The 15,325-nt window shown below is 39.5% G+C and overlaps 1 protein-coding gene across 3 annotated transcripts in view; it reads left to right on the top strand.

The window, feature by feature from the left end:
• The window catches only part of dennd1b (DENN/MADD domain containing 1B), a 90,008-nt gene that overhangs the window by 30,114 nt on the left and 44,569 nt on the right, over positions 1-15,325 (top strand). For all 3 annotated transcript variants that reach the window (XM_059544103.1, XM_059544101.1, XM_059544102.1), the window contains 2 exons: positions 10,831-10,880; positions 11,581-11,700. In XM_059544103.1, the coding sequence (XP_059400086.1) occupies positions 10,831-10,880; positions 11,581-11,700 (170 nt within the window). The remainder of the gene's footprint in view (positions 1-10,830; positions 10,881-11,580; positions 11,701-15,325) is intronic.

Consider the following 15,325-nt stretch of genomic DNA (forward strand, 5'->3'; position numbering starts at 1 on the left):
GGATCGACCTTTTCCACATTGACATAAAGGCTTTCATTGAGTCGCCTCATTACCAGGATTAGGCTCTTTTTGCGTCTTTGCACGGCTGCTCCCTCTCTAGCCGCTGAAATCCTTTCCCCCCCCCCAAGTTAGCCAGCATATGGCAGCAGCAGCTCCGATCTCTACAGGCCTCCTTTGTTTATCCTCTTATTGTTGTGGTGCGTAATGACAGTTGTAGGCCGTAGATCGGGGTGGAGGGGTTACTTTACCCCAGGGGAGCAAGAGAGAGAGAGAGGGCAAGGGAAGAGACTGAGACAGACAGGACTGTGGATTATGGAAATACGAATTGATTTTTTATCCTCCTCTCTTCCACTAGCCACTCTTCTCGAATATGGACTCTAAATGAGGGAGTGAACAGACTGGAGGCTGGCTCAGAGGGCGGCAAAAAATGAAGTGCGATCCCTCGGCCCCAGAGACTCGCTATGGCCACGGTCACCTACAGCTGCCATGTGGAACAGTTAGAGTGCCGCATATATCTGAATCACAAGGAGGCCATTTTTACAAATGAAGCAGACAGAAGGAAAAGTGAGACTTTATCACCCGATCTCTCTTAGATCTCTTTCCGGATGTCAGTTTAAAGGGAAGAAGAAAATAAAACAAACTGATATGCATATGCGGGTTATTCTTTCTTTTTTCTTGTTTCTGTGCTTACCATAGAAACTCATTTATTTGACATTATTTGAAGTCATTTGAAAGGGTTTACTATGAAGCGGCTCATGTTTTCATTGATGGCAGGTTGAGCAGCAGCTTGTAAATAACTGTATGTGCAGTGAATGTGTTGCACTACCTTGAGCCCTTTATAGTCTTGTGTGCTCGTCAGTTTGTGGTCTGTGTATGATCTCTCATATATATTTATATATATATATATATATATATATATATATATATATGTGTATGTGTGTGTGTTTATGGTGTGTTCACTTCCCATTGCTGTGTGCATGCACTTGGATGGGTTAAATGCAGAGCACCAATTCAGAATATGGGTTACCATACTTGGCAAATGTCACGACTTTCACTTTTATATATATATATATATGTATATATGTATATGTGTGTATGTGTGTGTGTGTAAACTGAATAATATTATGTAAACACACTTTTATTTTGGAGGCAATTAATTGATTTGACCAATGTATTGCATGTTATGTTATCAAATTAATCACATCCAAAATAAGTTTGTTTGTACATAATATAACTATACACAGTACACACACACATATAATGTAAACATATATCTATATATAAATACACACACGTGTATTTAAGGAAAAATTGTAATCTATATTTTTATTTATTTATATAATTTAAATGATGTGAATGTTATGTTATCATTCATTAATAATCTAATGATTGTTCAGTTTAGCTTTTTATATTAAAAGGAACAGTTAATGGAGAACATCAAATTATGTGAAGGTGAGGGGGAAGAAGTGTCAATACATTATAAAACAATAATAATAATTGTAATTACAAATTATTGAATATTATTATTATTAGATACATTTTTGTTTTTTATTATTATTATTATTATTCATTTAAAATAACATGATCAGTCCAGTGAGCTTTCTTTTTTTTAAGGATAGGAAATGAAGAAGAAGATTAAAGGGTACATAACATACACCGTTTCACCTAATCTCATGTTAATCTTGAGTACCTATAGAGTAGTACTGCATCCTTCATATATTCAAAAAGTCTTTAGTTTTATCATATTTATAAAAGAAAAATACAGCTTTCCGATTCTCTCCGGAAAAGGCCGAGCTCCTGTAGGCGTGCCGTGAGCGGATCTATAATACTATAATCCAGCATCGACTTGGGCCTTGTTTATATAACATTCGTCACTCAAATGCCCAGAACACACAAACGCACTTGATACACTCCATTGGTGCCCCGGAAAAACAAACTGCATCCACTGTTCATGTAAAGCTGGGTTCTTGGGGAAGCTGAACACAGTAAACTTTCCCTCACATCCAAAAATGCACTTATTTGGAGGCATTCTCAAACAAATCCTATGCAGCGCTTCTGACGATTTTGAAGCGCGTTGTGCGCTGTCTCGCTCTCCTCTGGGAAATTTGTGTGCGTGGGTGCGCTTTTCCGAGAGAAATGCTCATATAAGGACTTCCGTTCTCGTTTACGTCATTATATCCATGATCGAAAAAAAACAGTCGAAACTTGTACCTACCCGGAAGTACGATTTTCGGCACAGAAATTCTCAGTAATTCTTCTAAATTATTTTTTACAACTTTGGCCATGTTTAGCATGAGAATCCATCTATTTAACACCGTGAACAACTCTGAATACACGAAACACCATTGTACCCCCCCCCCCCCTTTAATAAATCTGACTAAACTAAATGTCATCTGAAATCTGATCAGGTGAGCCTTTTTTGAAATTGTTGCAAAATAGCCAATGTCCAATGGCCACACATCAGTCAAATACCATGTTAATGTTACAGATTTCTACATTTCAGCTGTAATTAATTTTATGTAATTATTGAATATTCTATATCGCTGTTTTATAAAAACAAAACAAAAACATCCGAGGTCGTGTTAGACTAGATTTGGGATTAAGTAGGACTTAATATTCAGATTTTAGGAGGTAATCATTTTGTCTTGTTTATCTATCTTCAATTTTACCTTTAACCTTGACCTTATCATGCCCATCATTGAGATTTGCACATTTCCCCAGCGTTGCTTTGTATTCCGATGGGAATAGTGCAGTGCTAACATGACATTCCAAGCCACCAGCGGAGTGTGCTTGACCTGATGGATGTTGGAGAGTTTCACAGGAGTCTCCAGATGTCACCCGGCCCTTCATCTCCTTAGTTAGGCGGCAAACTGGCATGCTGAGTGAAGCTACAGCTCATGTAACAAAGCGAGAAACTGTGTCCCCCGAGCCTCGCGGGGCAAATATTTGTCTAGCTTTGACACAGTGTACAATCATATGCCCCAAACCTGACACTTCATGATTGGTAGCCTTTCCCCCATGCTTCACCCCCTCCTGTGCAGGATATGCACCAGCAGCCCTGGGGGAAGGCCAACCAGCGGAGCATCGCCAAGGAGCACGAAGAGCACCGATATGGTTTCAATGCTTTAACATGGAGGGCATGTGCGAGATGAGCCGTGATTGAGGATAACATAGTCTGCAGTAGCTGGAGGAATGAGAATGGGGCAATGCCTTGCTCATGGGGTATCCCTTACTTATCTTATTTTGGAGATTTTTCTTTAGCTCAGATCTCAAGAGAGTGGGTAATGTGAGGGCCAGGCCCAGTTAGCTGGCCTTTGCGTCAGGCTAGTTGAAGCTCCGTCACTAAGGCCACGCTGTTGCCCGTGGCATCTGATTACCCTGACCTTAGGGCTTCGAGAATGGGGAAAAAGTGTTCTCCTCATGGTTTTATCTGTTGGCAGTGCCAAAAATCCTGGAGGGTGCTTGTAGGAAACAACCTTTATAACATCGGATGTCTCAGACATTGACTTATCAAGAAAGTGACATCTTGCAAAAAATAAAAGGATATTTTCGACTCTCTCATGTCCTCTTTGAATGTGGAATGGGGTGATTGGTCACACATCGGTTTTACTTCCCTCTGCAGCCACATAGTTTCGGTACACCTAATGAACTGAAATTAAGAACTGCACAGCAATCTTCCATTTTTTAAATGTTATCATTAAGCAAACCTGAGCTTTAGATGTGCATTGCGCGACAAACCTCAATCGAGGAAGGAAATGCTTATCATTGGCCCAAAGTGGAGGATGTCCTGGTCAGGTGGTGGAAGAGATAGACAGAGAGCGAGAAAGAGAGAGCGTGAGGGGGTGGTGGTTGCGTTTCTCAAAGACTCCACACGCTTGATGTATCTTCTTGCCACAGCTGAGAGAAAGAGAGCGAGCGTGAGTGAGTGAGTGAGTGAGCGAGCGATGCGCGGTCCTATGGGAGTTGACAGCTTAAACGCAGAAAATCCCCCAGGCCACTTGGCACTCAATTAATGATGTTTCTGGCTCTGCGGTTCTCTGGCATATGTAGCTGAATCACGGCTTGGCCCAGAAGAATATCAGATCAGTTGTGTATTGTAAAGAACAAAAACCGCTCACCCGTCACATTAATGTATTCATCGCAGAGCATTTTGGAGAATCTGTCCTCCTGCATTTGCTTTCGAAATGAAGTGAAACCTTGTTGTTTGTACACCATTTTAGTAGCCTGAATATCACAGAGACTTGTGGGTAGGCTTTGTTTATATTTGAACCACCTAGAAACCACCCGGAACACCCTGGAAACGTCCTAGCAACTACGTAGCTCATTGATTGCGCAAATTGGCTAATGAGCAAAATGGGATTGAATCTCTGTATTAATTTGGAATATCAGGAATACACTTTTTCCTTATTTACATTTCACATTTTTGTCTCAGAGGCCAGTTTTTGTTTTTGTCCACAGGCCTAGTGAAGTTGATATTACAAGGCTTGGGGTGTTTAGCGTGGAGGTTGTGTATCCAAACTGCCCCGTGTCTCTTCCCAGCGGTCATGTCACACACTTGTCAGTTCTTTAAGTGGGCAGAGGATCAATACATCACCTTCTACATTTCCTTAAGCAGTCTCACACAGGCGGCGTATTTTCATGGGATAGAAATAACCTCCGTGCCAGCACACTGAATGTTAGCTTCTTACCACCTAAGGGTCAGCACAAGAAGCCACGAAAAGAAAAGGAAGATGAGGGCTAAAGAAGAGAAATCAACCACCTCCCGCTCTGCTCGGTTCGTTTCAAGTGAAAATGTAATGCCCTGTGTCAATTTGAAACTCTGGAAGAGATACCCCTTTAGCACTTTTCCTCAGTCCAGGGGCGAAGTCGGCACTTATTAAAGGCGTGTAGTGCAGGGTCAAAAGCGGCAAGCCAGCAGCATACGATTAAAATGTAATGAAAGGAATCTCGGTTGGAGATTTGGAGATTTTATCCCCATTGATGTGCTGTTGCATCAGACAGCATTGCTAATAGAGAAAATACGCTTTAAGCTACAGCAACTCAAAACTGCATGACCATTATATTGGTGGACATGGTCTTATGTTCTGAGAGCAGGCATTATTCATTTTAGATTTTAATTTAATATCATATTGTTGGCAATATAAAGCTTATTTCTTATATGTTGCTTTTTTTTGTTTATTAACAAATCTAAAGACTAAGGAATAAATTGGCAACTGTGCAAATTTTATTTTATTTTTGTTTCATTTGATTGTTGAAACTTGCCAAATTTTTTAAAAGAATATAGTAGTAGTTACAGTTAATCTTAATTAATGCTTTGTCTTTACCATTAAGTTTTTTAAAAGACTAAACCTAAAGCATAGAGAGTAAATTAAAAACTGTTTAAATCAATCAACCAATCAATCAATCAATCAATCAATCAATCAATCAGTCAATCACTATTGTGGCAAATAAATAAACAATTACAAGAAATTAAGGCAAATAAATGATTAATAGTCGCAATTGTAAGATGAAGTAGTGCATATGAGAAACAGAGAATTTTGCAGTTTTGCAAAATAAAGTGGCAATTTTAAGTTGACATTAATTAATGGTTTTTCCTTAACCGTGACATTTTTATGAGAAACATATATGTTCCGGAAACATTTCCAGAAAATATGTTTACAAGAAATAAAGTTGCTATATTGAGATATAACAATGCCATTTTGCTAAATAAAGTTGCAGTTTTGAGAAGTGGTAACAGTTGACCAGAACACATGGTTTTTCTGAAAACCTTGAAGTTTTCTAAAGACATTTTGGCAATGAGTGTAATGATTGAGTCTTCTGGTTGAGAACACTTTTTTTCATATTGCAGATAAAGATGGGCACTAAAATCCCATAATTGTAAATTGTAGGTGGAACCAGAGTCATATCTAGACCGGAATATCGGTAAGCAAATGCCTAGCAACCACATAGCGCTGTGAAACCTTAGCAACCACCACCAATATTCTAGCATCACTGAGGCGAATTTCGCAGATGACCAGCACTCACGTTTTCTAAAGAAAATTTAGAGCCCTGTTTTTTTTTTTGTAATAGTAGATGCATTTATTTGATTTTAGACTCAGTAGCGCTTTCGTCATCATAACCACGGGGTGCTGAATGTGTTACGGCCGCATTCTTTGACACCCAGAGAGAGAGGGGTATGGAGTAAGAAGATGCAGGACTTAATTGGGGTTTGGTGGTACAGTGAACACTGACCTGTGGGGAGATTGGGTTTGAACCTGTCACTGGGATCTCGATGCCGTCAGCATGGTGGCTCTGCCAGTCTCTGTCTCTCTCTCTCTCTCTCTCTCTCTCTTTCTCTTTCTTCAGAAACACACACACAAACACTTCTCCCCTGCTGGAGACAGTTCCATAGCGCCGTGTAGACCTGCTGGCTGGCAGAATTTTTAAAGAGCATGGAGGTTTAAAGACAGAAACCCCTAGGGAGGAATCCCACCAGCTTGGAAAGAGAAAAGGGGGAGTTTGCTGTCTCTCTCTCTATATTCCTGTCTTTCTCTCACCTCATCTCTCTTTTCTCTCCTATCTCCGTCTGTCTGCCTGGATGCTTGCCTGTCTATATCTCTCAGTTCTCATGCTTTCTCTCCCTTTCCTTCATTCTGCCTCTTTCTCTCCTTTTCTTTCTCCTATTTCTCGCCACATATCTCTCGTACCCCCCCCCCCCCCTCTTTCATCCCAGTATTGACAGAATGAAGAAATGCTTTTCGCTCGTCCGGAGCACCACTTAGTTCCCACTTACACCATCTTTCTCTCTCCCTTTTCTCTCTCTCTCTCCCTCCCTCCCATTCCTGTTTTGCTGTTCCCATCTAAATATTCAACTCTACCATTCACATCACCTAGTAACATGTTCATGCTGCAGCTGAATGTGGCCCGAATTGGATTTTTTCCCTCACAGATGTGAGACCGATCGTTTATTTTTATTTTTATATATATATGGAAGTCAGTTTCAGAGTAAAAAATCGTAGTAATCACAATTGTTCGATGAAGTAGTATAAGAAACTGCACCAGTTTTGAGAAATAAAGTATAGATGTGAGATAAAGACACAATTGTGCAACTAGCTATAGTAGTTACAGTTGTGGCAAATGACATTGCAAGTGTGCAAAATAGTCCCAACTAGGCAAAATAAAGCTGAAGACTTTCCAAAGTTGAGACATGGTTGCAGTTACTAGACATAGTTGAAGTTGTGAGTTATAAAGTTACAATTTTGAGAAAGTAGTTATTTTTGGAAATGGTCTTCTATAGTTTTTGAATGACAGTTTTAAGAACAAAAATCACAATCAATCTGACATTAATGATATAGATGAAGATGTGGAAAATATAGTTATAACGTACTGCTGTGCAAAATCACAATTTTGCAAAATAGATTTGCAATTGTGAAAAATAGTCTCAAATGTGCAAAAAAAAAAAGTTTCTCTATTGAGAAATAGTTACAATTATAAGACATATTTTGCAAGAAATGCTTGCAATAACCAGAAATAGTTGTGATTGAGAGTTAAATAGTCACAATTTTGGGAAATAAAGTTTATATATGTGTGTGTGTGTGTGTGTGTAAAGTTCTATAGTTTTTGAAAGACAGTATAATTAAGAGGAAAAATTATAAATATTTTTTCCCCATTTAAATCCCATCTGGGCCAGTTTGATTTTAGAAATAAATTGCGTGCATGATTTATTTATTTTTTCATTAATGTCTCGATCTAACTACTAGATGTTCATCGTAATTACACTTTTGAAAGCAAGTTTGTAGACATTCTGAGGTGTCTGAAGACACGGTGTCCGTGTTGTGTTTCCACTATTTCTGGCTCTCATCGTGCACCCATGCCAACAAAATCGGGCAGTTTGGCTTGCGGTATGAACGTCATTGTTATGCAGAAGCCGAGTGAAGCAGCACATCCCCTGATATCTGTTGCTGCTGATGCCAGTGCTGAATCTTCTGCTCCCATCCAGCCCAAGAGAAGCTCCCTTCCTCTGCAGGGAGTTCAGGGAGGGAGCGGTAGTGTCTCCCGGTAGCGTGGGGTGGTAATAAATGCTGAGAGAGAGATAGTGATAGAGGAGAGAAGCTGTGATTGCAGGCCTCCGCAGTTGGACCGGGGGGAATGGAGACTGCTGTCTCATTGAGTGATATCCCTGTCTCAACAGTAAATAAATAATGCAGCCTGCAGAGTTCACCCTGCCTCCTTCAGTGAGTTGTAAATGCATTAGCTGTTTTATATTCTTTTGTCTTGGGAAAATGGTTGGTAGGGAGGCTGGGAAAGGGGAAAAAACAGTACAACCACACAACAGGAACGATAGCGACTCACATTACACCTCTGCACACGATCTGATTCTCCTCCCAAAGCGCGCTTTGGTATAGTCCCTTGATCACCTGGATGAATAGGGAAAAAAAGTTGTGTAATGCACATGCGTACTGAGATCTAGATCTACTAAAACCTTGAGGAGAATTGTAAGAATATTTCACGTGGATTTGAAAATCACTTGAAGTCAAAATGAAATCAAATCAGTTCCTGGTACTCTTTGTTCAGATAAATGTCTCCCATGTTCCACCCACCTTTCTTCTTGGGATAACGTCATCAACCTTTCATTCAACCATCCATTTCATTCATTTAATTTGACTTTCACCCAAAACCGGGAAATTCTGTCATTTACTTACCTTCATGTTGTTTTAAACCTGTGTGACTTGCTTCTGCAGAACACACCATTTTTCTAGGCCCATACAGAGTCAGTGGGATCCAATCTAGTTGTTTTGGACCCTGTTGACTTTAAAAACATTATGCAAAATATCTTCTTTTGTTTTCCTCTCAATCTTTCATTTCAAGAGCACTTTTTTATGATCCCAATGGCAAAATCAAGTACTGTGAATGCCATTTCATGCTGACGTGTAATGAAAAGAGTTTAAAAGGCACAGGCTTTGAGTTTCATTGGTCGTAATTCTGGCTTTTCTTGCGGTTATTAAATTTTTAGACCATTTCAATTGACATGCCATTATGAATGCGTTCATTCTGCTGCATGTTGTTACAAATATCACCTTTTGTTTAGTCCCAATGTTATTTCCAGTGTGAATTCCATTGCAAATTCCTGACAAGCAACTCGGATTGACAGCAGCGACCAGTGTTGACTGGCGTCAAGCAGGCCTGTGTGGGTCCCGCGACAACTTCTGCATCTACGAAAGAGACGATTTTATTTGCATTGCATCTGTTTGCATACGCTTCTGCAAAAGCGTGGCACAGCTTGGCATAAACACTTGGGGGAAGCGCCTATAGGAGTTAATGATAGTAGCAGTCACATACTGCAGCATCAGGCTTGCGTACGTGTGACAGCTTTACTGGCGTACAGTCATCCGCCGCGCCACGACACGGCGAGGATGTTTCTGCTTCTGCCAACGTTCCTCTCTCGCCTGCCAGACCCTTCAATCTCCTCGCCGCTCTCTGTATCACATACTAACTCTCACTCTGTCTCCCCCCATCAGCACCACCACCTCCCACCGAGAGAAACCGCAACCATCCGCACCTGCATATATATATGCATATAAAAACAGACACCCTCACAGACTCATGCACCTTGAACGATTAATTTAGTTTTAAAGAGTATGGGTATGAAACCTGCATTTGAACTACCCAGCTGCCCCCAAACACACCCGCACAGATTATTTGAATGGTCGCAGCTTGTTATACATTGAGCAGAGGATCACTGGCAGTTCCCCATGGCTAGTCTACAGTGCAGGACTGGCCAGACGTGGCTAACCCATATGGCTATGGAAATCCATATGCTGCTCTGGGGCTGGGCGGGAAGGTAAAACCCCAAATGCTGGGCCTTCTTTTGCCCCCTTTCTATCATTCCCTCACCTCCTCTGAACCCCTGGTGCTGCTCAGCCATTGTTCCTACAATCTGCCGTCCCCACACCTCTAGCGAAACGATCAATGAGCTAATGGCCGCTAATTATTTTAGCCTCTGACCACCCTCCCCTTTACGTCAAAGTGATGTCGTTTCCCTTTAAATCCATTCGTTTGCTCATTCATTTACCAGGTATTGTTCTGCCTAATGAATTGTTATCAGAATAGTAATTTCATCTGATTAATAGAGTTTGCCTTACAAATCTTGCGGTTCTAAAGAAATTTAGGATTTTCGTATGGCAGACAAAAAACATGAGAAATTAGTTTGTCAGCTACTGTTCTACTTAATAGTTGTTTGGTTAATTTGACTCAATTACTCAATTGGTTAATTTGAGTCAATATGCAAGTATCTAGAACATTTTTAGTAAGTATTTAGCAATGCAATAAAAATATTTAGTAAAACCAGTAAAAAAGTTCTGATTAACATGTATTTCTTTGAAGTTAAATAGTTTCAACACAATTTGTGCTGCAAACATAAATAATAGCTCAGATCATACGGTTTAAGAAAATGTGTGCTTTTACTTTTCGAATCAGTTGGGTTTTTGATTTTTGTCTTGCAGACAAAAAACTAAACAAAACAACAACAAAAAAAAAAACTGGAAACCTTGCCAGGAATCCCTTAGGCTTGCATTAGAGCTGTATCTATGGACAATAGAGATGTGGAGCTGGACTCTTATGACTTATGCAGCCTCCTAGCTACCATTTATCAGTGTGCACTAAAACACTCCGAATATGTTAACAACCTCAACACTCTGGCAACCTATTATATCACATCATTCTCTTTATCAAGTCATTTCATGCCATAACCATTAATTAAGGCTTATCCTTAAATTAAATGCAAGTAATACAGTTAGCGAACAATAACATGATTTGAATGGCTCTTAATGTCTTTTATTTGCTTCTTTTTAGGAGGTCCTGCAGACAGTGCCTAAGTTCTGCTTCCCATTTGATGTTGAAAGGTAGGACGTCCTTCATGCTTCCGGAAAATAAGTTAATCGATGATGTGTGAATTGGGGGAAAATGAGGATGTTTGTTTATCCAACACGCATTGACACATGCACACGAGGCTGTTGTAAATTACTCACAGGGTGGAGCCGCACACCTCCTTTGGTTCCAGTAGTACCGTACTTCTGTTTCTAATGTCAGACCTTTCACTGAGAGGTCCATAGAAATAAAGCACCTTTATAGAAATTAAGATCTCTGCCGCCAGTAAACAATGCTTGTTTTCTCGTCTGTCCTAACTGGCATGATTTTAGACACGTCTCGTGAATAAGTGTTTGTGTGTGTGTGTGTGTACTGGCTTGGAAATTAAAAATGGAAATCTCAGTTGTATAGTTTGTGTGCTGTGTGAGAAGTTCACTTCCTTCCGGCTGAAGCTTTGTTGCTGCCATCTAGTGGAGATAAACTACACTCTCACCATTGGTTCAGCCTTAAATGTAATAGAATCTTTCTGCTATCAAATGGATAGGAAATTAGTGAATGTTTATAGCATGTTTTTGTTTTTAAAATTTGGCTCCGATAAGAGTTTGAAATATGAAAATGCTCAGTAAAAGTCACCGTCTAATACAGTGTTTCCTTCAAATGTTATTGAAATGTATTTGAATAATAATAATAAAAAAATACTTTTTACTAATTGTGTCTCTGTTTGGTGGACTGCAGAGTGTCCGAGACTCAGGTGGGCCAGAACTTCACATTTGTGCTCACAGACATTGAGAGCAAGCAGAGGTTTGGGTTCTGTCGGCTCACGTCCGGCTGCAGGGTCTGCATCTGTTTGCTCAGGTGAGAGATCTTTTCTGATTCATTGTTTTATTCATTTCTTGAATTTTGCGGTGGATAACTTTAAATTTTGCCAATCTGCTTCACAAAATCATTTCATATCAAATAGATAAGGAGAGATTTCACTTTCATATCAATAATTTATTATTAATATATCATAAATAGATAGAAAGTCTGATGGACTGAGGTGACATTTTTTTGAAAGTTGTACATTTTTTCGTTTTAAAGAAAAATTCCAAATAAATTCTAGATTTTGAAATAAAGGGATTAGAAGCAAACTATACTTCAGTTTTATTAAATAATAGCAAACACCGGTAGGAATACTCCTTTTGTTTGTTTTTATTAGATCATAATGTGCTCGATCATATATTCAGAATGAGCTGTTCCACTGAGATTAGAAAGCTAGAGATAGAAGACTGTGTTACATAAACGATAAACCGGTGTATTTAATAATACAAATACATTTAGTAATTCAGAGCAGCTCATCTGGGACATATCACATTTTTCTCCCTCCGTCTACATGGTATTGATGGACAATCGCAGGTTTATCATTGTCATGATGAGCTCCTGTCGAGATCTCTCCTCCTCCCACCCCGGCCAGGATGCCCTTTGTGTGTGTGTGTGTGTGTGTGTGTGTGTGTGTGTGCGTGTTTCTCTCTCTCCTCGTTATTCAGACACGGAGGCATGCCGGAGACGGTTAACCAATAATTATGCATGAAGCCCTGCTGCCAATTAGCAAGAGTCTCCCCTGTCCCTTTCACTGAGTTTTACATGCTAATTCATTTGACATATGATGTATAAAATTCATTATGCATTCTGAGTAGTTTGCATGACTTCCTTCATTCATAATAAGAAATGCATTCAAAGTTTTGGTCCTTGTATTTTCTTTAAGACCTTAGACTTCTATTGTTTATGTCATCTATGTGGAAAGAACATGGACAAATGTCACAAAAGACCTGAAGGAAGTTTTGTTTTTCTGCCTTTTTGCAAAAGAACAGAGGATAGGAATTTATATATATATATACACACAATATTAAGTGTGGAGTTTGACTTATAAATTCAATTAATTAAATATATTTTTCTATTGATCTTTTAGATATTATGAAACCTATACATTGATGTATAAGTAATTGTTTTTTTATAAGGGGAGACTTTTTTCTTATTCACACACAATTGCACTCTCTACCAGAATATAAAAGAAAAGTAATTAAAACAGTTTGTGTCCTTGGGATTGTTGAAGTGCTGGGACCATAAAATTGTCACCTAAGCTTACACAAGGAAGTTGCCTAATGAGAGGGACAGATTTATGTGGACAGCCCTTTGTAGCTTTGCAGCTTTGGCCCAGGCCAAATAGGCCATGGTTCCTTCAGGCCAAACCACTTCAAAAGCACAAGCGTTCCGTTTTACCCCACCCTCTCCACCCATTCGGCGCTCGGACACTCCGAGCACATAGCCTTCGGACATATGCGAGACCCCCAGATGAAATAGACCCTCTCTCTCCCTCTCGCCCGTTTTATTTGCTGCCTGAGACCCAACTTGGCGTCTTCCTCAGACAGCGGAGTGGCCATTTAGTGATATTTCTTTCCCTCTGCTGAACATAAAACTCAGGAAAAGTCTTCGTGTAATCGTTTCTCATCCTGGGAAGGATACAAGGTGCAAGCTGACTTTCTTTTAAAGCTCCTAAATACCTCCAATGATTTAGGATGCTTGTTGATTTAAGGGCCAATTAGATCGTACAAGCTTATAAAAATAATTTTTTTTTTAGTTTAAAACTTGAAAATAAATGCATAATATGACTTTAGACTGATTTATAGTGGAATTTGGAAGTTTGAAACTAGAAGTAGTACGCAAGTAGTTCACACCTAATTCTCGAACATACTAACACATCTTTTCTAATCAAGTCTTGAGCTGCACATTCTCCCATTCATTGGTGGTCAGTCAGTGTTTTCCAGCTATCAAACCAATTGCTCAATTTTATCTGATGATTCTGGCTGTTGAAGTAAGGAGCTCGAGTTTGTTAGGGATTGCAAGTAAGCCACAGATAAGTTGGTTTACTCTCTGAATACACATGGCGCTAGAGAACCTAAAAGGGCCGTTGAGATTGGCTCGTCTCAGCACAGTTCAGCATGATGAATGTTCCTCTATCAGAGGATTTGCAGAATACAAACACATTTTTACTTACTAGCTGTGAAGAGATCGGGCTGGGGTAAAAAAAGAAAATAAAAAGTTAACGCAAGAAGAAAATATTGTGTGCTTCTGCTTTGACTTAAAAAAATTAATCCAGGATTTTGCAAAAGGTATTCTTCCCTTGATGTCTTCATAAACGCAAATCTGCTGCTTATAGAGCAGTGATCTATTTGACTTAAAAAAAAAAAAAAAAAAGCTCTCATTTAAGAGTAAAATGAATGTTTGTGCTCTCCAAGGCCTGCCGTGCCTTTCTGACAAGGAGAGGCTCCTGTTTAAATCTCCTTCACATGTTAAAAATGAAGGATTAGCATCCAGGAGCCTTGTATTTTAAACAGAGTGAGTGAGAGAGAGATGGATAATGATTTTTCTTTGTTGTGCAATGCAGCTTGAGCAAGGTGTCGGTCGATTACGATATTTCAAACAACACGTCATGCTAACCAAAACAAGCAGACCATGGATTATTTTTCTTGTCCGTCTAGAAATTTGCATAGACACATTTAATTCGGAATAGTGTGACCTGGTTTGCGAACGTCGTCATGCATGTCAAAATATTGGCATGTTAAGAGATGATTGTTTTAGGTTAATGGTCACCCAGATTTGAAACTCTCACACTTGAGCGCACGTTCCTGGGAATGCCGTGCCACTGGCCCCTTTCTACAGATTTGACAATATGAAAATTTGCATTAGATACACTTAGTTGTGTTTTTTTTGTTGTCCGTTAATTCCAGTCTGCTGGAGAGCTCACTGACCCATGGAAGGATAAAAATGGGGAAAAAAAGTATTGTGCTCTGTGGTTTAACTGGGATCAGATGATATGAAAGCTTGTCTGCTTTTTCTTTTTCAAAAATTGCAGCATCTATTAATTCAAGCTTCTTCTTTTGCTCTGTCTTTGCCAATTAAGGTAATCAAGCATTATTGCCAAACAGAAGTCGAAGCTCTGAAAAAGAATAGCTGATGTAATTGCTTTCGGTTAAGTGTGAGATTTCAGACCGAGTCGAAATGCATGTTGTAATCATGCCTACATACCGGGATAGAAAAAGTCAGAGCCCACTAACAGGCTGCGTTTTTTCACTAGATTGCATAACAAAATAAATGGTGTGTGTTCTTACAACCTTCAAGCCAAAACAACACATTGGCGGCGTTCCATTTTTTTTAAAGGCCTGTCAACTTTGCCAAGATTCTGTCAGGCAGCAACACACACAATGTTGCAGATACTCTTGGCTAGTCATTGTGTGATTAGTTAATAGGTGTGAATTATTTCTGTACTCCTGCTTGGAAATGTAATTTTAGAAATTCATTATTAAGAGAGATTAATTTTAAGGAGGAAAAAAATGGTGACATATGTAGTGACTTAATGTATAACAGTGAGGTTCAGGTTGTGCAGCTGGACGCAGCATGCTTGTAAAACATCCCATCTCTGATTTATTACAGGCTACAGTGG

This window comes from Carassius carassius, chromosome 48, assembly GCF_963082965.1.
Source record: "Carassius carassius chromosome 48, fCarCar2.1, whole genome shotgun sequence".
In the NCBI taxonomy this organism is placed as follows: Eukaryota; Metazoa; Chordata; class Actinopteri; order Cypriniformes; family Cyprinidae; genus Carassius; species Carassius carassius.